General features: G+C 37.9%; 1 protein-coding gene across 3 annotated transcripts in view; it reads right to left on the bottom strand.

The window, feature by feature from the left end:
- Positions 1 to 23,085, bottom strand: part of PLAA (phospholipase A2 activating protein) — a 45,053-nt gene that overhangs the window by 8,605 nt on the left and 13,363 nt on the right. For 2 of the 3 annotated variants that reach the window (XM_055092075.2, XM_003830696.7), the window contains exons 2-10: positions 20,987 to 21,180; positions 14,291 to 14,391; positions 14,083 to 14,203; positions 12,373 to 12,540; positions 11,807 to 11,942; positions 9,203 to 9,372; positions 6,249 to 6,406; positions 5,331 to 5,550; positions 3,125 to 3,193 (exon numbers count right to left, since the gene is read on the bottom strand). In XM_055092075.2, coding sequence (XP_054948050.1) covers positions 3,125 to 3,193; positions 5,331 to 5,550; positions 6,249 to 6,406; positions 9,203 to 9,372; positions 11,807 to 11,942; positions 12,373 to 12,540; positions 14,083 to 14,203; positions 14,291 to 14,391; positions 20,987 to 21,180 — 1,337 coding nt within the window. The remainder of the gene's footprint in view (positions 1 to 3,124; positions 3,194 to 5,330; positions 5,551 to 6,248; positions 6,407 to 9,202; positions 9,373 to 11,806; positions 11,943 to 12,372; positions 12,541 to 14,082; positions 14,204 to 14,290; positions 14,392 to 20,986; positions 21,181 to 23,085) is intronic. The other variant, XM_055092074.2, reaches the window with a different exon arrangement.

Genomic DNA, 23,085 nt, shown 5'->3' with positions numbered 1-23,085 from the left:
TAGTAAGCAAAGGTGACTGTAAATTATAAAGTTCAAACTGCTCCTTCGCTTATTTCCAGTATTAAGCACACTTCACAATGGCGTCATTATATACATAATAAATATGCCACCAATTTAATACAGAAAAGTGCTTAGAACAGTGCCTGAGCATATCATAAGTGTTAGCTACAAAGTAAACATTACATGCCTTATATAAGTGTAGAAGTTTAGTAAACTACAAAAATGTAAGTGGATTGGAGAGAAATAAAAGTTTCCAGAATAAAATGTGAACACTATTCTATTGAAGTAAAGGGGTGGGACTAACTAGCACATAAGACAATTGGAAAAGACTCAGGTAAGAGTTAGAGATACTATGACAACAGCCCAGTCACATTTTATTATAGATAATACTTGTGGCTGTCTTATTGAAAAAGAAGGAAACTTAAAGAGTAAGTATAGAGAGAGAATCAGCAGGATTTGGAGATATTCAGAATAATGGATCAGCCTTTATGGGAAGAAGAAAAATGAGCTACTGTTCTAGCCTCTCTCAATTTATACTCTAGGAGTTGTTACAACTGGCGCAAAACATACAGAAATGCCAAAGAAAATTAAAAAAGCAAAACCAAAAAAAAAAAAGTAAGATTAATTAAAATAATGAGAAACACAGAATAAATGGATTTGTTGAAATTTAACCATATGCCAGTTAATCATCTTCTATGCATATATTCATTAAAGTATTATATAGATACCATTATAATTCACAATATTTTAGAAGCAGAAGGTTGAATAACGTGCCCAAGGCATTAAGCTGTTAAGAGGTAAAGTACACTCTCACACTTTTCTAAATATGGTTTTCTGACCACCTGAATGAATCACAGATTCAATACACAGATTCCCAGAGTCCACCCATAACCCAGGGTTACTCCAAACTGGCTCCACTTTAGAAACACTTGGGGAACTTTAAAAAATAAGATCGCTGGGCATGGTGGCTCACGCCTGTAAACCCAGCACTTTGGGAGGCTGAGGCGGGTGGATCACCTGAGGTCGGGAGTTCGAGACCAGCCTGACCAACATGGATAAACCCTGTCTCTACTAAAAATACAAAATTAGCTGGGCATGGTGGCACATGCCTGTAATCCTGGCTACTCGGGAGGCTGAGGCAGGAGAATTGCTTGAGCATGGGAGGCAGAGTTTGTGGTGAGCTGAGATCGCACCATTGCACTCCAGCCTGGGCAAGAAGAACAAAACTCTGATTCAAAAAAAAAAAAAAAAAATCTAAGATCAAACTACCACCAAGATCATTTATTTAATTAGAATCCTTGGGTGAGAGATCAGAGCATGAATAATTTTAGTTTTAACCTCCTCACTAATCTAGTAAATCAGAATCTCTTGGCCATAGAACCCTGGGATAAGTAATTTAAACAAGCTTCCCAGATCATTCTAATAAACATTAGCAGTTTCAGGACTGAATAAATTAATAAGGAAAAGAAAGAAGAATTAAGACTGACTTTAAGTTGTAGCCAGATAGGGAAATCTTTTGGCCCCAGTGCCACTGACAAAGTTGGGAAAACATCATCATCGACAACAACTAATACATACCGTGGCTTAAATATACTCCAGGCATTTTGCTTAACACTTACACATATTATGCTATTTTATTTTCATACCTCAATATGGTAGATGCTGTTACATATTTATACAAAAGTGTATTCAATTATCCTGATACCCTAATTCTCTTGGACCTTGTGTATGCTATCTTGCATATCTACATAATTACTGCATCTTCTGAGTTACTGACATTATGGAACAGTGAGATATGCTCTGGTTATAATGGCCCCAGGAGTTTTCTTGATTTTGCTGGTATTAGTTGAAGCTTGATATGTTCTTTCTGTTCCAGAAAAAAAGCCGCCAAAGTGATTTGGATTCTCACTTGGTATTAAGTTTCAGGGCATCACTGTTTCTGAACTGCTGATAAAGAGAAAGCCATCTTATCTACTCTTCAGATCCTTACTACCATTTGAAATCACATTATGTTATCAAAGACTTCCTTAACAGCCACTGTGCCATAACAGCATTTAGTGTGATAGTTAATTATTTTCATTTACTTGTTATCAATGCACATGGTACAACCATTTCCATCTGGGCCATCAATAAATTCACAGGAAAAAGGAAGCTCACTGACAGCAATCCACAACTTCATGATGCTGACCTAACGTTGTATGTCTGTCCAATCTCTATGACTTAGAGAGGACTGTAGGTTGTCATTTTTATAGCTCACAGTACCAGTCTGCAAGGCCGGTGGATACCTAAAGGCTATGATCTCTTCCCAAACTGAGTATACTGTCGAGGAACTCTGTCTGAAGATCCAACAACAGCATTATACAAGATATCAAAAGCCATTCTGAAAATAGAGACTTCTTCAGCTGCCTTAAAGTCCAACTCTGGCACTTTTTCCAGTAGTGCTGACGCTGAGGCATGCATACCTTGGTAAATAAATTCATTTTGAAGAGATACACCAACACTTCAAGGGCTTCAAGAAGGACATTAATAACTTAGATTAGGAAGACTACTCCTGGGTAGTTGGGTGGAATGTCTCCTTCCATGTTAAGTCAAAATATGCCTGGGGAGACTTCTTGATTGTACTGCTCCATCCAATATCAGGGCTCACATGGCTCCTTCTCTGCTCGTGATTGGTAGCATCTCGCCAGTGATAGCACTCATGCTGTGTCTTGGTTGGTGGGTTCCCCTATTATCTAATTTCACAGATAAAAAAAATAGGCTCAGACAGGTTAGGTAACTTGCCAACTTCTCATAGCAAGTAAGTGGTAGAGCCCAATTTTGAACCAAGGTTTGTCTGACTCTAAAACCTATGTTCTTAACTACACTGCTCTCCTGGTGGGAAGGACCCCTGGAGAAAACAATGAATTCTAATAATATGCTATTTAAAAGTCACGAGGGAATCTACACAACTATTCCAGGAAAAAGCAAAAATCAGAATGTTAAAGAAAAGGAAATCCATCAAAATTGGAAATGCAGATAAGGGAATTATCAATTACTGGATGACATCTCCAAGATGTAAAGCCATGTGATGCAAGATGCTATACATTTAGTGATGAAAGATACATGAATCAAAACTACATCCCACCTGTAAAAGGATCTGCTGTGGGTAGTGTGTTAGAAGATCCCGAAGAGCCCGGAACATACCGACCACCACCTGTGCATGCAAAATAAAGAAAAGGCAGAAGTGCACCAAAGTTCTGAATTTTTCAAACAGCACAATGCTTGTTTTAGAAGAACCTACATTTGGAGAAAAACAGAAGAGCAAAACTTTCACATGATAGAATGACAGAAACTATAGTCAGAAGTCTTATAACTGGGAAAAAACTGAAATTTTAATGATTCTCCAAGTTTTGTTTTCTTAACTTTAATGCTTTATTATACCTTAGCCCCAGCACTTAAATATTAAAACTTAATTCAAATATCAAAAGAGAATTGCAGGTAATATCTGACCTAAATATATAAACATACAATCAATTCCTGTCCCTGTTCCCATACAAATTCACAAGAGTTCCTGCAGTTGTTATTGTTATCAAAACCACAGGCACTAAATGTTAATCATTTAGAGCTCTAGGTTCATTAATTCATGTGTCAAACAATGGACTCAGGGCTGGGGATCCAGAAGGGAACAAAATTGCTTATATCCACTGAAGCTTACAACCTACTGGAGAAGAGAATTAGAAAGGGGATGAAAACTACAAAGGAAAGAGATTTCCATTTATACATTTACGAATGTGTGGCGTATGTGCCTATGTTTTGTTAGTACCTCTAGGGAAATAATCAGGTTGTCCACAAAAAAAACAAAAAACAAAAAACAAAAAACAGTAAGGATGCTTAAAAAGTTAAGAGTCTCAGAAGGGCAAAACAAGCCAAGTGCTTCCTAGATTTCCAGACAAAGTCAGCTGCTGTAATTCCTTTCCTGTATCCCACATGCAAAATAGTTTACACAGTACTACAATCTGTGTTCACTCTTGAACTACAGTCTGAAATTCCAACAACAAAAATATCCACATACTAAACAAATATTTTCTTTTTAAGTGCAAGTATTTGGAGGATCAGATCATCTGTAATTCAGTAGTAAGTTACTTTGATAATTTTTTTTTTAATTTTTAATTTTTTTCAGACGGAATCTTGCACTATCGCCCAGGTTGGAGTGCAATGGTGCGATCTTGGCTCGCTGCCACCTCTGCCTCCCAGGTTCACGTGATTCTCCTGCCTCAGTCTCCCAAGGAGCTGGGATTACAGGCGCACATCCATCACACCTGGCTAATTTTTTGTATTTTTTTTTTTAGTAGAGACAGGGTTTCACTATGTTGGCCAGACTGGTCTTGAACTCCTGACCTTGTGATCTGCCTGCCTTGGCCTCCCAAAGTGCTGGGATTACAGGCGTCAGCCACCACACCTGGCCTGATAATTCTATTTAAATCAACATGCAGGTAACATTAGTTTTATTTTATGAATGGGCAATGCAATTTTGAAGTAGAATGAGAAGAGATAATTTGGGAATGTGGAGTAGCTGTCAGGGAAGAAAAGGTGGATCTACATAAGGATTTGAGACAGGAATATAATACAAAGTCCTCGTAAAACAAGGAAGAGCACTAGCACCTGAAAAATGTTGAGTCAGAAATGATGAGAGGAAAACATTAACAGTAAAGTGCCTATCTCAAAATGTTATTTAGAGGAAGCATTTTATTTCCTCCTACACCAGTCTCCAGAACTCACGTTAATATTACTAGGATTAGATTCCACTTCCTAGGGGCCAGAATTTGGACTAGTACCATTAGGATTACAATTTACAGACTGGTATGAGCACCTAACTGCATTTATAACATGAGATATTGCATACGATGTTACAAACAATTAACTTAAAATGAACGTGTAGAATACACATCACATATAAACTAAAACTACCCATAGGGTTCACTTTTAGATTTGATGCATGACTGACCAATTTAGCCTCATGTGAAAAAAGATTTACTATATTTTGCCAAAATATAATTTTTTAAAAGAAACACTATATAAAAGAACTTACAAGTTTATTTTTGTTTCAAATAACTGAAATTCCATTATAGTATGATTGTATTTTTGAAAGACAACAATTTACTATTATTTCTGTAAAATACAGAATTACTTCATCATTTGAGGCTTAAACATATGAATGTGAAGTAAAACCCTGCTGTAGATATTGGTATTTATTGAAAAAGCTAATCATATGACTGTTTGAAAACATCAAAAAAATCAATCAACACTAATGGAACTGAACTACATAAGACTCAATATAAACACTAACTTACCTGTAAATGGATCTGAAAAGCTGGGATTCCCAAGTCCCAACATTTGACCTTTTGTGTTATCAATAATAAATTTAGCTACTTGATCCAGAAACATAGGATTCAAATCATTCTTCTGTAAGAAGTTGTATGCAGTTAACCAAGGGTCATCACTGGTATTATATGGCAATTTATATGATGGTCCACCTTCATTGACATCAATTGAGAAAACATAATCAAATTCCTAAAGTAGGAATATAAAAAGGAGATACATGCTTATTATCTGTTCACATATATTAATGACATATACAACATAACACAGATGTGTTCTTTAATAATTACAGTACTTAAACTTTCTCCAAAGTGCAGTGCTAAAATCTTCCTTTTTGGCAGATAAAGATTAACAGCCCCCATCTGCATGTGATGCAAAATTAGTATTTCATTAGGGGATGGGGGTGAGGATGAAGGATGGATTACAACTACATATTAATTCTAGAGCCAAAGCAGAGTTTCCAACTGGTTTGATATCAAGATCAAAATTATCAGCTGTTACTGTGCCCTACTCACCAAAACATGCTGGCATTTTAAGCACTGCCCTGCAGGGTCTCTCATGTCTTGTCAAGTTAAATATAGCCAGGCATGAGGCATTTGATGAAAGGTGGCACAGAAGCTCCCAATCCAAAATGGCTGGGAACAGCTTTTGTATAGAAACTACTACGTGACAGACAATTGCTAATTTGTCTCTCAAATGCAGCTCTCACTACATGGAAAGATACTTTTAAAATATCTATTTCAAGACAGGGGGAAAAAAAGATTAGTTTCCCACAGTAATGGATTTTTAAATGTCAAAACAAAGGAAATTTTATCACTATGGGGCAAAGGAAACCTTTAATTTGCCTAATATTTAAGACAATAGTAATTAGAAAGTAGAAGTCGACATACTTTCCCTTCATATAAAACTTTTCCAGATGTTTGCTGATTAGCACCAGATGAGCCAACAACATCACCAATTTTTATCCACCTCCCTTCACTAACACTCCACTGATAGGCTTCGACTTTCTCCCCATCTCTGATTAGACGAGTCTGTCCTTCTCTAGTACCTTAAAATAAAAATTTTAAGAATCAAAGGTAGAATGGCAGTGTAAAACTGAAAAACATTTTAAATAGAAAATTCTTAACATTAAAATTTACACACACGAGAATATGGATTTTGTTTCAAAATAAAATTGTATCAAATAGAAGATTTAAAAATGTGGCCAAAAGAAAATAACAGTTAAAAGGAAATATTATTAATCAAAGGAAGGTTAACAAAACGTGATTCTACTAGGAAGCAACTGGCCCATCAAAAATAAAACAAGTTTTATTAGTGAATATATCTTCCTAACACATTTCATTCCGTAAATGGCTCTCCATTAATCCAGTGGCTCAAACCGAAAAGTAGAAAAGCCTGATACCTTTCTCTCAACCCCATCACTCCTTCGGCTACTTCTCAGCACCCCCTTCAGCTACTTCTATCAGCTCATTCTTTAAAATATATCTAGAAAACTGTCTCCTTAATATCTCCATCATCATCCCTTGGTCCAAGCCACCATCATTTCTCAGTTGGGTTGATTCAACGGCCTCTTTCCTGTACTCTTGGCCCCCGACAGTGTATATTCCACCCAGCAACTTCAGGAATTTTTTCAAAAGTTTAAGTAGGTCCTGACACTCTTCTGCTTGAAACCCATCAATGCTTCTCATCTCACTTGGTAAAAGCCTAAACTCTTGAGTAGTGTACAAGACCAAATAAAAATTGTCCCCACTATCCTACATGACCTTACTTTCTACTATTCCCCCTGTCCCCTCATCTCCCAACTTCAGCCACAGAGCCTTTGTATTAGCTGTTTATTCTGCCTATGATGCTCTTCACACAGATATTGGCAGTATTTGCTCCTTTCCCTCTTTAACAACTTTACACAAATGTCATGTTCTCAACAAGGCCTTCAGTGGCGGAGACAGCTATCCATCCTCCGAAGAATCATGCTCTTCTTCCATTAGATACAGCTGTAGTTGTCTAGCCAGAGACTACATTATCTAGTCCCCTTGCATTGGGCAGTCACATGATGTCACATTACTGAGTAATGGTCAGTGGAATCTGGGTGGATGTGATATATGCCAGTTCTGGCCTAGTCCATCATACTTTAATCTCCCCTCTTACCCCATCTTAATCTGTTTCAATTTGTTATTTTGGTTGACTACAAAAACAAAATCCAGCCTAATACACGTAGGTAGTTGAAAAAGAGAAGACAAGTCTTTTCAGAAAATGTGGATAGGCCAGAAATACTAGTTTTTTAAAGGCTACAGTGTACAATCTGAAACCACATCAATGAATTTTTCATGCTCTATTATACTAAAATCCACTGGTCTATCTTGTACTTTGAATGGATCTTTTACCCATGTCTGAGATGGTATCAGATACTAGTCATATGGAAAATAATGGTTCAATGACTTACGCAGATCTTCTGCATATTCATACAGTTTATTATTCAATATTAAAAAATGGCATTTGTTAATGTTATTACCACTAGTATCAATACAAATGGGAAGCTACTAAGTTCCTGGTGGAGATACATTTTTCCTACATTTCAATTTTCACTCAAACACTTGAATTTTATCTTTGGCAACATATATTGTCAGTTATTTTCCTTGACGGAACATGCTCAATTTGTTCATTTTCAAAAAACGTCTGCCAAATACCAAAGCCTGAATAACCGTAGTCATTCTTTCAAATAAAAATAGCACTCCATGAAAAAACTGGTAGTTTAGCCTGCAACTCAAATGACTGCGCATGTTCTTTTCTTTGAGACACCACAGTATTTTGACTTACTTTATGTCTACTTTAGGTTTTCTCACCCGGAATATTTAAAAAGATGTGTCAAAATGTAATAAAACTGATAATTCTTAATATTAATACCTCATCAAGGACATGCTTAATGGCAAACTGTTTTTTTTTGTTTTTATTGTTTTTTTTTTTAAAACTACAACTGCATGCAAGTAGAACATAGTAACTTACCAGAATGGTTTAAAGCCCCTGGCTTGATTTACATACTAGTGAACCAGTGGTTTTACCCACCATCGTTTTTGCACCATAAGTGCAAACATTAATACAATGTACAACATTCAAATAATATCTAGTATTACAAAAATTAGTTTTGACCTCATGGACATCCTGAAAGGATCTCAGAATCCCCAGAGGTCCATGAATCAAGCTTTGAGAAGCACTGGTATAATAATGCAGTCAAGAGATACATCCAACCCAAGATTTCATTTGAGATGACTACGGTCTTCTGATTTCAAACTCAAATGATTCCCAACTCATTACACAGACAATGCTTGATTTTAACTCATTTTTTTTTTTTTTTTTTTTTGAGACAGAGTCACACTCTGTCACCCAGGCTGGAATGCAATGGTGTGGTGTCGGCTCACCGCAGCCTCAACCTTCTGGGCTCAAACCATCCTCCCACCTCAGCCTCCTGAGTAGCTGGGACTACAAGCGCATGCCATCACACCTGGCTAATTTTGTATTTAAACTCATTTTAATATTCAGTTTGTAACCCCTCTCAGAGAATCCAATCAACCAAAAAGTATTAAATGAGTGCCTTTTGAGTGTCTACTGTAAATGATCTAAGTGTTGGGAGATTTTTTAATTCCTGTTTATGAGAAGCTTAATTCAAAGTCTTCTGTGAGACAGAGGCAAGAACATGGTTTCTCATAGTGATTATATGTAATAGTAAAAATCCTCAAAAATCAGCATCTAGCAATGAAAAACACAAGCAAAACAACATTTATTTTTCTTCTAATTGTTCCAAAAGCCAAATATGGTGAATTTTTTCTACTAGGTACAATAAAATACTTACCAGGTTCATTAAGATGTTCCCTCCCAGGAAGCTGCTCAGCATTGATGTCCCCTAAATCGCCAGTTTTAGAATCTATGGTTGCGTGAGACAGTTCTTTTTCAAAAGCCTTGATTTCTTCAGCACTTGCTGTTCGATCTTCTGATTCTGTAAACACTCTAATAATGCCATCACTGTAAGGAAAAATAAACTGATTTTAGAAGTCATTGCCATAATACATTAACATTATCACACCTGAATGATCCATAGTAAAAATAATCTGTATTTGTGAATATGAGAAATATTAGCATGTTATTAATTGCTGATTACAGCACTGTGCTGACTTCAGCACATGCTACTCTATTATGTCAACTATTTAATAGAGAAGTTATTGACAAAGAACAGAGAAACATGTATTTTATACAATTTCCAAGTTAAATATTTACCATCATAATAATCTAGAGCTATAGTATGTACTTTTAAAGTCAATATTTTTTAGTTACTACCATATAGAGAAGGGTAGTGGGCTAGTTTAGTTTATAAAGGGCTCAAAGACCCAACGTAGGGCTTAAAATTAGCAGATGTTCAGTAGACAAATATGGTCATCCTTTACTATGTCAGTAACTAGCAATGTAACTTCAATCAAGGAAAAAAAATGGCCTAATGTTTGGATTAGATGGCCGTCCCTAACCTCTTTTCTCAGAAAAATTACTTTATCTCCATGATTTCTTAATTCGAAATTCTGAGATAGGAGAAGCAAATTAGACACTGCCAACTGTATTAATCCTGGCCCATTCTACAGGAAATCTGTTTCTAACTTATTCGTCCACAAACATGTACATCACTCGTTCTATTGGTTTTTCTTCATATGCTTAGGAGGGAAAAAAACTAAGCCTATAAATCAGCCCCTGTCCCAGCCAAAAAATAAAACACCCACTTTATTAGACCCTCTTTTCCTTATAGCTGTCACCTTCTTTTTCTTCTCTTTTTCTTTGAGACAGGGTCCAACTCTGTCACCTAGGCTGGAGTGCAGGGGCGGCAATCACAGCTCACTGCAACCTCAAATTCCTGGGCCCAAGCAATCCTCCCACCTCAGCCTCCTGAGCAGCTGGGACTACAAATGCATGCCACCATGCCCAGCTAATTAAAGATTTTTTTTGTATGGAGACAGGGTCTCGGTAGCTCACCCAGGATAGTCTCGAACTCCTGAGCTCAAGCGATCCTCCCACCTGGACCTACCAAAGTGCTGGGATTACAAGTGTGAGCCATAGCAGCTGGCCTTCTTATTGCTTTCAATGCTAGAGTAGCATTATAGAGTAGTCTATGATCCTTCGTCCATCTCCTCCAACCCTTTATTTCCTCTTATTTGCCTTTTTTTCTATCATTTTCTATTCAAAATGTGATTGATGCCAAAAGTCACTAATAACATCTTTCAAACCAAATCCAAATGCTTTTCAAACTTTCCATTCCTTGACTCCTCAAACACTTTTGACACTGATGGCAATCTCCCTCCAAAATCTCTCCTTTTCTGTCTCCCAGAAATTTCAACATTTGAATTCCTTTGTTCTGTTTAACCTACTAACTTCTTTTTCTCTACTAATGGTATATCATAAAACTTAGTTCTTAGTCTTCTGTTCCTCCCCTGTATTTCTTCCCTCAGAGAATGGTGTTCTATGGTTTGTTTTTGGAAGCTTTGCGAAATCTTTATCTTAGCCTCAGTTCTTATACTAAGCTCCAGTTCAGATGACCATGATCCACTGGCATGAGTGTGGCTCACCACCACTGCAGACCTCAGGAAGTCTAAGGCCACGGTCATCACCTTCTGTACCCAACCAATTCTCCCACTTCTCCATTTTTATTAATGAAGACTTCCAATCACTAACAGTTTGAAGCTTTATCCTTTTCTTTCATCCTTTTTCTGATTGTTTTCCTTCTGGATTATCTCATTTACTTATTTCCTACCCATTAGCATTGTGGGGCCAATGTCTTATAACTTCACACTCCTTCTGTACTTGCTTTCTAATTTACTTTCCTGTCCATTGTCACCAGCAGTTAAATCCAATCTACATATTTAGTAATTCATAAGTTCTGCTTCAATCCTATTTCTTGCTCAAGAACTACAACCCTTCAACCCCAAGCAATGAATGTAAAAAATGCCTGGCATGAAAGCACTAAAGGTTCTCCACAGTTAAGCCCCATTGTACCTATTATCCCAGCATTAGTACTCCACCATTTTCCTTCACTTCCTATGCATGCTGCATTCATTCTCATGAAGGAAACTTATACTCTTAGCTTTGACAAAAATTTGCGTATCTTTTCTCACTCATAATCTTTCAAAATCCAATTCAAATTTCTTCTTCTACAGAAAGTTTTCCCACACCAATCTCTACCTTCTCTAACTTCTTTTGTAGTCAATATCTTGACTGCACAATTGCAGTACAATACTGGTATATCATGCATCACTTAGTATGAAAGCTATAATATCTACTACTGTTTTGTTTAGTAATTGAAGTGTCCATATAGTCTCCTCAAGTCACCTGAAATTCCTTATGGCTTATCTCTGTACACTCTAGTTCCTACTGAAGGCCTAGACATATAACATTTAATGATTGACTAGAATATAAATACCTCGCACCAACCACAATGTCACCATTGTCGAGCACACAGCAGCACCATATAGACTGAGCTGGAAGTCGGATAGTTTGAGCACATTCCCCATGTTTCCAGATTCTCAGAGATCTGTCCTCTGCTGTTGTCACAAAGTCTAAAATTAATGAATATAGGATGTATTAGTTTGAATAAAATTAAGTACATTTATACATACCATCTTTCTAGATACACTGACTTTTTGAAACCCAGAGACTTTCAAAATTACAGTTTTAAATTTCATGTTTGTCACTTACAACATACACAACTTCAAAATCAAATTTTTTATTCATGTCACATCTTACAAAGTGTTTCTTCAGATACCCAAGAACTTTTTACAGCACAACATAAATCTGAATTAATATAAAGATGGCCATACAATTTTCTTCTTTGTAAACAGGAGAAAGATACTTAATGAAATAAATTTACTAAATTATTCAAGTCATAGACAGTAAATTAAGTAATCAGCTCTCCTCCCTCCATCTCACAAATGGGATGGAATAATGCTCAATACAAAACATTAAAAAAATAGCATAAAATAATCTTACCTCTACAATTTGGAAAAACGGATATGCTATAAATATAATTTGTATGTCCATAATATACTTCAAGACACTCGCCAGTGATTTGCCACCTTCTAATACTAGCATCATTTGCACAGGAAAGAAATTCTGTTTCACTCAAAATTGCCAAACCTCTTACACAGTCTTCATGCCCTGCATTAAAAAATAATGCAAATCAATAAAACTAATAATTTGGCTGATGGCTCTATACATTTTACTAACATTATAAAACATATCAGTGAGTAGTAAAAATTAATTTTCAAGTTAGAGAAATCTTTTTTTTTGTTGAAAGCCTGATAACCAAAATTTGTATTTAAGGTTTAGCAATATTTTTTTATCACCAGTCTTCGGAAGTTATTTTACATTCATCCTACCTTCTCCAAAAACCTCCAGAAATAGTATTTTGACCCCAATAATTTGTTTTCACCTGAAAATTCATTTTTAATTTTTCTTCCCCAACAAGAGTAATTTATAAAATATATAATATTCAAATATAAAAGAAATATATAACAAAGAGTAGCCCATAAATTTAAGAACAAAACATTCTCTGAAGCTTGTGAAGTCAGATTTCCTATGTTCAGTATCTGTTGACTTAAGAGTAGCTATCACAGATTAATAATGACTTGATACATATATATAGACTATATACTGAAGCAGAAACAGAAGGATGTTTAGTCATCATCCACTTTCCATCAAAAGATACTTTTTTTGTTTTTCTTTTTTTTTTTTTTTTTGAGATGGAGTCTCACTTTGTGGCCCAAGCTGGAGTGCACTGGCACTACCTCTGCTGACTGCAACCTGTGCCTCCAGGGTTCAAGAGATTCTTGTGCCTCAGCCTCCCGAATAGCTGGGATTACAGGTGTGCATCACCACTCCTGGCTAATTTTTTTGTATTTTTAATAGAGACAGGGTTTCACCATGTTGGCCAGGCTGATCTTGAACTCATGGCCCCAAGTGATCCACCCACCTCAGCCTTCCGAAAGGCTGGGATTACAGGTGTGAGTCACTGCGCCCAGCCAAAAGATACTTTTATCTGTACAAAAGGACTTCTTGCATATTATCTAGGGTGGTTACCAACTTTTAAGGAAAAAATTCAAAAAGGAAAAACAACACCAATTAAAATTAACAGTAAATATTTAAGTACCCTACAAATAAATCAGTGATATTACTATTAGATAGCAGATGCATCAGTATTGGCATTATTTAATAGCTGGGGTTTAAAAAGAAAACTCACCATAAACCACAACATAAACAAAGCTTGAAATTCGTTATAAACAATGTGCTTCAATATAAAGACACTAATAATGATTTCTTCCATATATGAAGATAACACTGCTGACTGACCATCAGTAAGGCTTATGTTTAGAAGTTTCAGGCTAAAAGTATTAAAATGACAACCAAAAATATAACTATATACCAAAAATTACATACATATATGCAGAAGCACATATGCATATTATATATAGCTTATCAGACAGCTATTTATCAGTCTACATTTGGCTGTTTTATGAGAGGTTTCATTATCTTTTTAAATGTATTAGATATTAACTCATCAGAAAAATTACATTAACTCAAATTAATAGCTTAAATATACTAATGTTTTTCAAATATTTTCATGCTTGTAAACTTCTGAGAAAAAAAATCTGAGCAAATAAAAAGCAATGATATTATAAAACTTGTCTACCCTGATCTTACCTGAAAAAGTCCTCTCACATCTTCCAGCCTTCCACAGTTTAACAGTCTTGTCTGCTGATCCAGTCAACATTAAGCCCTGTTCAGGTAAGATCTTTACCGCCCACACTGCAGCTGTATGACCCTGTGAGTAAAATGAGTATCAATTTAAGTTGCCACAGAATCATTCAACTTAATTATTCTTTAGAATATTTACACAGAACTACTGTACCTGCAAGGTCATCATGCACTTGTCATTCAGCCAGACTTTAGCAGTGGTGTCCCATGAACCACTAAGTAATGTCCCAAATTTTCCAGATGATAGACTACAAACTAAGGAAAAAACATCATTGGATAACACATTTTCATACAGAAAAATGCTCAACATTGAAAGTTACTAAAGCATTCCAATTTTAAAAACACTCTTTGAAGTGGCAGTATCTTAGCTAACTAAGGCTCAATTCAGCAGAGATGCATAAGAGTACAGTGGTCAAGAGCAGACTCTGGTGCCAGACTGCCTGGGCGCAAGGCCTAGCTGTGCCACTTACAAGCCACGTAACTGCAGAAATATTACTCAAAATCAGATTCCTTGTCTGTGAAACGAGGGAGCGGAACTTAAGTGAGCTACACAATCCTTCCAGCTTTAACAAATCATAATAGGGAGATAATGTAAATGATTTTGAAACACTGTTTATATAAATATTTAAGGCTGCTTTCATGACAGTGACCATAAAACCTGCAGCCAAGCTCAATGTCCAAAAGTAATGAAGTGGTTAATTAAATGTCTTACTTTCTTGATGTAAAATTATGCAGGCTAAAAATTACAAATATGAAAAATTATGCCAGGCACAGTGGCTCACACCTGTAATCCCTGCACTTTGGGAGGCCAAGGCAGGCAGATTGCTTGAGCTCAGGAGTTAGAGACCAGCCTGCGCAATGTGGAGAGACCTCATCTCTACTAAAAATACAAAAAAATAGCTGGGTGTGGCGGTATGCGCCTGTGTTCCCAGCTACTTGGAAGGCTGAGGTGGGAGGATTGCTTGAGCCCAGGGCACAGAGGTTGCAGTGAGCTGTGATCATATACCACTGCACTTCACGCCTGGGTGACACAGCAAGATTCTGTCATTAAAAAAAAAGAAAGAAAAGAAAAATTAGCCAGGTGGAGTGGCTCATGCCTGTAATCCTAGCATTTTGAACTGAGCTCAGGAGTTTGAGACCAGCCTGGGGCAATATAGTGAGACTCCGGCTCTTAAACAAAAATTTTAAATTAGTCAGACATGGTGGCACGCGCCTGTCGTCCCAGTAAGAGAATTGCTTGAGCATGGGAGGCCAAGGCTGCAGTGAGCTGTGAGAGCAGCACTGCATTCTGGTATGACCAAGAAAGTGAGACCCTCTCTCAAAAGATAAAAGAAAAAAAAAGAAAAATTATCTTAGGAAAGAAGAATATCATTGGCGGTCGAAGCAGAGCCATAAAGAACCTTGGATTGGGAAACCTTTTTCCTAGACCAGAAGGAAGCAATCACAAAAGTCTCTCTACCCTGAGCTGAGGATCCTTGAGACAGCTACTTATTTGGATTTCAGAATGGCTCTAGATCAAAAACTGTTGTCTTGCACTGCTTCCTCTACTGAATGAGTGTTTGCTCTGATTATCCTATTCCTTTTCCATAATTGTATATTGGGTATGGTTGACAGCTTACTTATAAGCATCACCTCCCTGATGTTTAGAATACTTAGCATCACTCAGAGGAGACTTTTGGATTGTTTGATGAAGCTGAATCGTTGATGACCAGAAAGCATGCTGTGGTAACTCTCCCTTTTTGGACACATGGGAGAATGGTACTTTCCTCCTCCATTTGAAGTTAGGCATAGCCATGATACTTGCATTACTCACCAGACAAAACGGTAGCTGACACTTTCAGTCAGACACATGTTTTTGGTGTTTTTTTAAAATTGACTTTTTTAATTCTCTACTACTGTGACATTCAAGGAAGGCACATGCTTTTAAAAGCCAGTGCCTTATTATTATTATTATTTTTTTTTTTTTTTTTTTTTGAGACAGAGTCTCGCTCTGTCGCCCAGGCTGGAGTGCAGCTGTGTGATCTCGGCTCACTGCAAGCTCTGCCTCCCGGGTTCACGCCATTCTCCTGCCTCAGCCTCCCGAGTGGCTGGGACCACAGGCGCCCGCCACCACGCCCAGCTAATTTTTTTGTATTTTAGTAGAGATGGGGTTTCACCGTGTTAGCTAGGATGGTCTCGATCTCCTGACCTTATGATCCGCCCGCCTTGGCCTCCCAAGTGCTGGGATTACAGGCATGAGCCACTTCGCCCAGCCAACCAGTGCCTTATTAACCATGTTGCCCTTTGACTGCTCCAACAACTACTGAAGCATGTGTGGAGAGAAAGCCCCATTAGCCTGGGTCCCTGAGAAAATCTGATGAACAGAGTCCCTTTATTAATCCATGTTGAACATGTAGGATTAATGAGAAATACTCATATGTTACATCACTGAGTTTTTTTTTTTTTTTTGAGATGGGAGTTTTGCTCTTGTTGCCCAGGCTGGAGTGCAATGGTGCAATCTTGGCTCACTGCAACCTCCGCTTCCGAGGCACAAGTGATTCTCCTGTCTCAACCTCCCACGTAGCTTGGATTACAGGCATGCGCCACCATGCCCGGCTAATTTTTTTGTATTTAGTAGAGACAGGGTTTCACCATGTCAGTCAGGCTGGTGGTGAACTCCTGACTTCAAGTGATCCACCCGCCTCGGCCGCCCAAAGTGCTGGGATTACAGGCATGCACCACCATGCCCAGTCTGAGATCTTAACAGTTGTAACTTGGGTGCTCTTTACATTCTTCCACAAATCAGTATAATATAATTGGATAAAATACCATTTCCGAGTAAAAGAAAAAAAAAAACAGGGCTTCTTGGCAAAAGTGCTGGTTTGAGGTCTAGAGCAAGAAATGTACAAACTGAACCTAGAACATTCTGTAATAAAGCAAGGAAGACTACTGAAGGTCTTATAAAAAGGTGACAGGAGCCAATTTAAAGAGGTTTCCAATGGCCAGATATGGAACAATTTGAGAACTGAAAAAAAAAAAAATTCAGGAAACAACTCCTTCTGCAAACCAGTAAATAAACTGGGAGAAGGGTCAAGGAAAGCATTTATTCTGTCTTTTCTGTATAAAAGTCCCACATGGTAACCAGTTGATGTGGAAAGATCTATACAGAAAAGTCTTGGCGATCAAATGCAGAAATAATATTAGAATTACAGTACAATCATTTTGTAAACCTTAATAAAATATTGAATCTAGGCAATGATTATCAGTAGCTGCTAAAAATTACCATTATGTGAAAGGCTGATGGGAACTTTATAATGAAAGAAAGATACAATACTTGAACCCACTGATCAATCTTAATATCACAAAAAGATATTGTGTGCTTCCTGATGTGATACAATAGAAAATACAGAATACCACCTATACTGTTGCCAAAAACTTGAATCTGAACCTGATAAAGCTACTAGATCTATCTAACAGCTTACAAGAAATATAGGTGACTGAAGAACACATTAAAGGAAACAAGGCTTTAACCAGTAAAATTGAGATTGTGGGAAATTCTACAGCTAAAATAATCTGGTTTTAAGCAACAAGAAAAAAAGAAAGAAACTGACAGATTGAAAGATGTAGGGCTGGGCACGGTGGCTCACGCCTGTAATCCCAGCACTTTGGAAGGCCGAGGCAGGCAGATCACCAGAGTTTAGGAGTTAGAGACCAGCCTGGACAACATGGATCACCAGAGGTCAGGAGTTTGAGACCAGCCTGGACAACATGGTGAAACCCCATCTCTACTAAAACTACAAAAAACTTAGCTGGGCGTGGTGGTGGGCACCTGTAATCCCAGCTACTTGGGAGGCAGAGGCAGGAGAATCACTTGAATCCAGGAGGCAGAGGTTACAGTGAGCTGAAGATTGCACCACTGCACTCCAGGCTGGGCAAAAGAGTGAGACTCCATCTCCAAAACAAACAAACAAACAAAACAGATGTGGACCTTATTTGGGTCAGAATTCAAATGAACTGTAAAAAAAGATTTATGAGACAACTGGGTAAATTTGAACATTCACTGGATAGTTGACAAGAAATTAGTTTTTGTTTTGTTTTAGGTGTGATAACAATATTGTGGTTATTCTTTTGAGGACGAGAGTGTCCTTATCTTTTAGAAGGGTCAACAAACTAATGCTGGTGAGCCACCTGTATTTGTATACCTAACAAACTAAGAATGTTTTTTACGTACTGAAGTAATTGAGAGAAAAACAATCAAAGGCAATCTTCTAACATGTGAAAATTATATGAAATTCAAATTTCAGTGTTCACAAATGAAGATTTATTGAAACACAGACATGCTCATTCATTTATTTACTGTCTATAGCTGCTGTGCACTACAACTGCAGAGTTGAGCAGTTACCAGAGCAACCATATGGCCTGAAAAGCAGGAAATTTATTTACTATCTGATCCTTTACAGAAAAAGTTTGCCAACCCCTGTTTTAGAGCCACATAATGAAGGATGTATTTATAAATGAAACAGGAGAATATCAGAAATTTTAAAATGATGTAGTGGAAGGAGGGGGAAGATGAAACAAAAATAAGATATCTCTACTTTTGTGTACATTTCTATATAAAATTTTAAAAATCTGTATCCCTCTGTATTGAAGACTTCTCACACAAACACACATACACGCACACAAACATTTAAAAAATTCTTTCTGTTTTTGGTCGGGCACAGTGGCTCATGCCTATAATCCCAGAACTTTGGGAGACTGAGGCGGGTGGATCACCTGAGGTCAAGAGTTTGAGACCAGCCTGGCCTACATGGTGAAATCCCATCCCTACTAAAAACACAAAAATGGGCCAGGCACGGTGGCTCAGGCCTGTAATCCCAGCACTTTGGGAAGTCAAGTTGGGCAGATCACAAGGTCAAGAGATCGACACCATCCTGGCCAACATGGTAAAACCCTGTCGCTACTAAAAATACAAAAATTAGCTGGGTGTGGTGGCACGCGCCTGTAGTCCCAGATACTCAGAAGGCTGAGGCAGGAGAACTGCTTGAACCCGGGAGGCAGACGTTGCAGTGAGCCAAGATCACGCCACTGCACTCCAGCCTGGTGACAGAGCAAGACTCTGTCTAAAAAAAAAAAAAAAAAAAAAAAAAAAACCATAAAAAGGCTGCGCATGGTGGTGGGCACCTGTAATCCCAGCTACTCTGGAGGCTGAGGCAGGAGAATCGCTTCAACCCGGGAGGCAGAGGCTATAGTGAGCCGAGATCACAAGATCACACCACTGCACTCCAGCCTGGTGACAGACCGAGACTCCATCTCAAAATAAATTAAAATTAAAATTAAAAAATAATTTAAAATAAAAAATTATTTTTGTTGGCCAGGCGCAGTGGCTCACGCCTGTAATCCCAGCAATATGGGAGGCCGAGGGGGGCAGATCACAAGGTCAGGAGATCGAGATCATCCTGGCTAACATGGTAAAACCCCGTCTCTACTAAAAATACAAAAAAATTAGCCGGGCGTGGTAGCAGGCGCCTGTAGTCCCAGCTACTCGGCAGGCTGAGGCAGGAGAATGGCGTGAACCCGGGAGGCGGAGCTTGCAGTGAGCCGAGATCACGCCACTGCATTCCAGCCTGGGCGACAGAGCGAGACCCTGCCTCAAAAAAAAAAAAAAAAAAAAATTTTGTTTTTAGAGACAGGGTCTCACTCTATCACCCAGGCTGGAGTGTGGTGGTGTGATCACAGCTCACTGCAGCCTCCAACTCCTGGGCTAAAGCAATTTTCTCACCTCAACTTCCTGAGTAGCTGGGACTACAAGCATGCACCACCATGTCCAGCTAATTTTTTAATTTTTTGTAGAGATGGAGTCTTCCTATGTTGCTCAGGCTGGTCTCAAACTCCTTGCCTCTAGCAATCCTCCCGTCTTAGCCTCCCAAAGTGTTGGGATTACACATATGAGCCATGGTGCCTGGCACATTATACAAATTGTTTAAAGGAATTTAAGTGTTTATGAAAAATGTTCCAAACTATTTCATTTATATTTTTTAAAAAGTACACTTACTGCACCGATTAAGCATGTCATTCTACAATAAAGAACTGTTAAGCCACACAGAAATCCAGAATTATCACAGAATCAGGAATATACACAAATCACAGAAAATAATATTCAAATATATTAAATACTCCTCAATAATACCAGAGCCCTAAACACACTGCTCTGGGTCTTCAATTAAATACTTTTAGTTTCCTGAATAAATGCAGTCATTGCATGAAATAGTTAAAAACCAAACTCATGAAGTATATTCAAATTATATAGCCTCTTTTATTACTGAACACTTTACTTTTTTTTTTTCTTTTTCTTTTTTTTTGAGACAGTCTCCACTCTGTCACCCAGGCTGGAGTGCAGTGGCAGGATCTCGGCTCATTGTAACCTCTGCCTGCCAGGTTCTAGCCATTCTAGCTTCAGCCTCCTGAGTAGCCGGGATTACTGGTGGGCATCACCACACCTGGATAATTTTTGTATTTTTAGTAGAGGCGGGGTTTTGCAATGTTTTCCAGGCTGGTCCGAACTCCTGGCCTCAAGTGATCTGCCTGTCTCACCCTCCCAAAGTGCTGGGATTACAGGTGTGAGCCACTGCTCCCGGCCAATAACTGAACAGATTACTTTTTACATATATAAGCATATCAACCTTTACTGATCACAACAAATTTGTAACAGAATTTTTACAGAACTAAGATAGCCCAAAAGCGTTTCCATTACCAAACCACAGATATAGGTAAAACAAAATATAACAAAAACTTGAGAAAATGGATATGTAAATTTTACTTTCAAAGGGATAAAACTTCAAATAGAAAAACACCAAAGCATTATTATACTCACCAGTATTTTTGTGGCCTTTTAGAATATAAAGTGGCATTGGACTGTCCAGTGAGAAAATGCATATATTGTGGTCATTTCCACCGGTGGCAATTAGGCCATGAGGGTAGATGTCACTTGAGGGTATGATGCATACACAAGATACAAAATTGGAATGGCCACTCATACAGTGCATTTCTGTAAAGCCCCTATTTGGACTGGAAAGACAAGATAATTAATAGATACATATTCGTACCCTGACTTAGCCTAGGACATAAACTGTCAAAGCACTCATTTTCATTTAGTGTCTAGACAAACTTTAGAGTATATACTATCTTAAGAATCTATTGTTTTAAAATTGAACCTTACATAATTCATATGAACTACTATAGAGAATTACATGAGATTAAGAGAAGTTTGTTTAGTGTTTCTTTGATAAGAATACGTTAACATAGAGAACAAGGAAAAAAGAAAGGGCAATAAATAATCATGACTGGGTTTTTTCTCAATCTCCATCTTCACTTCTACACATTAGTGACTGTTACCCTAAGAAATCCCTGGTTAAACGAAACATACATGCAATTAAGATAATGAAATTTATTATTAAGAAGACCTAAATATACTGAGGACTTTTTCACATTATGAAGCATTGACTTACAGCCCAGTAGTATAGTACAGTATGTGTTTCTACATAGCTAGAACAGGGGTGTCAAATCTTTTGCCTTCCCTGGGCCACACTGAAGAAGAAGAATTGTCTTGAGCCACGCATAAAATATACTAACACTAATGATAACTGATAAGCTAAAACAAATAAACAAAAAAAACCCCACCTAATACAGAAATATATAAATGGCTAGAGTAATATTATATAATATATAATGTTATATATAATTATATATATCAATGAACACAGTACATTAATAATTGCATTGGGATTAAAATGATTACCAGTTTGTTACATGTATCAATCACTTAGCATCACTGCCTTACTTAACAAGTTCAACCAGCAGATTATGATTTACTATGTGGAAAGCAATAAATTACCTGCTGAGAGGGATAAAAAGAATTATATCCCTGACTCAGCTAAATCAAAGAGTTTGCAGTCTAGTTGAAGAAGATAAGACAAGTGTACATAAAGAGGTAAGACTCCCAGATAAAGACTAAACAAACTCATCTATTTTCACTTCCTTCCCAAATTCCACTAAAAACAATAAATACTTATGTTTTTTAATAAAGGCTTAATTAAACCCACAAGGCCAAGGAGAATGAAAAAAAAATACATGAATACAACTTTGAATATTTTAAGCTTACAGAAAAGTAGTAAGGGCCTTAGGAGACCTGAGTCCTAGCAGGTAGCAGGACAACCGAAGAACCAATTTACCAACAAAGGGCTTAAGAACTAGAGAATATTCTGGGAAGTCGGCAGAGTCGGACGCACCAGGCATCTGTTTTCCCACCTAGACAACGATGGCACTGGCAGAATCTGTCTGATGTAACTATTATGAAACTTTGCAGTCAATTGAAAGCTTGCAACTTCTAGGGGAAGGCCTGGATTGTAAATTGAGGTTAATTTTGATCAATGCCTGCTCTTGGCACAGTAGCAGTTACCCACACCTCACCCTTCTAGCCCCATGGCAGGCCGTCATGCATCTGTTCCCAGAGAACCTTGCTCACAGCTGTAGGAACTAGGGTTGGCAAAAAGGATCCTGTCCTCCAAATATCAGAGATCTGTTCTCTGATCACTGATTGCTGCTTTGATCACAGAGCAACAACAAAGAGGCAGGCAGCCATTGTTGTTGCACCTCCCCCGGTTGATGCAAGCCTCTACCACTTGAGCTGAAGTGACTTCCAAGAGGATTTAAAAGGCTGATGCCCGGCCAGGCACAGTGGCTCATGCGTGTAATCCTAGCACTTTGGGAGGCCGAGGTGGGTAGATCACCTGAGGTCAGGAGTTGGAGACCACCCTTGCCAACATGGTGAAACCCCGTCTCTACTAAAAATACAAAAATTAGCCGGGCGTAGCGGCAGGTGCCTGTAATTCCAGCTACTTGGGAGGCTGAGGCAAGAGAATCGCTTGAACCCGGGAGGAGAAGGTTGCAGTGAGCCAAGATTGCGCCATCGCA

This window comes from Pan paniscus, chromosome 11 (genome assembly GCF_029289425.2).
Source record: "Pan paniscus chromosome 11, NHGRI_mPanPan1-v2.0_pri, whole genome shotgun sequence".
NCBI classification, from domain to species: domain Eukaryota; kingdom Metazoa; phylum Chordata; class Mammalia; order Primates; family Hominidae; genus Pan; species Pan paniscus.
The sequence above is the reverse complement of the archived record's forward strand: the minus strand, read 5'-3'. Positions and strand labels throughout refer to the sequence as shown.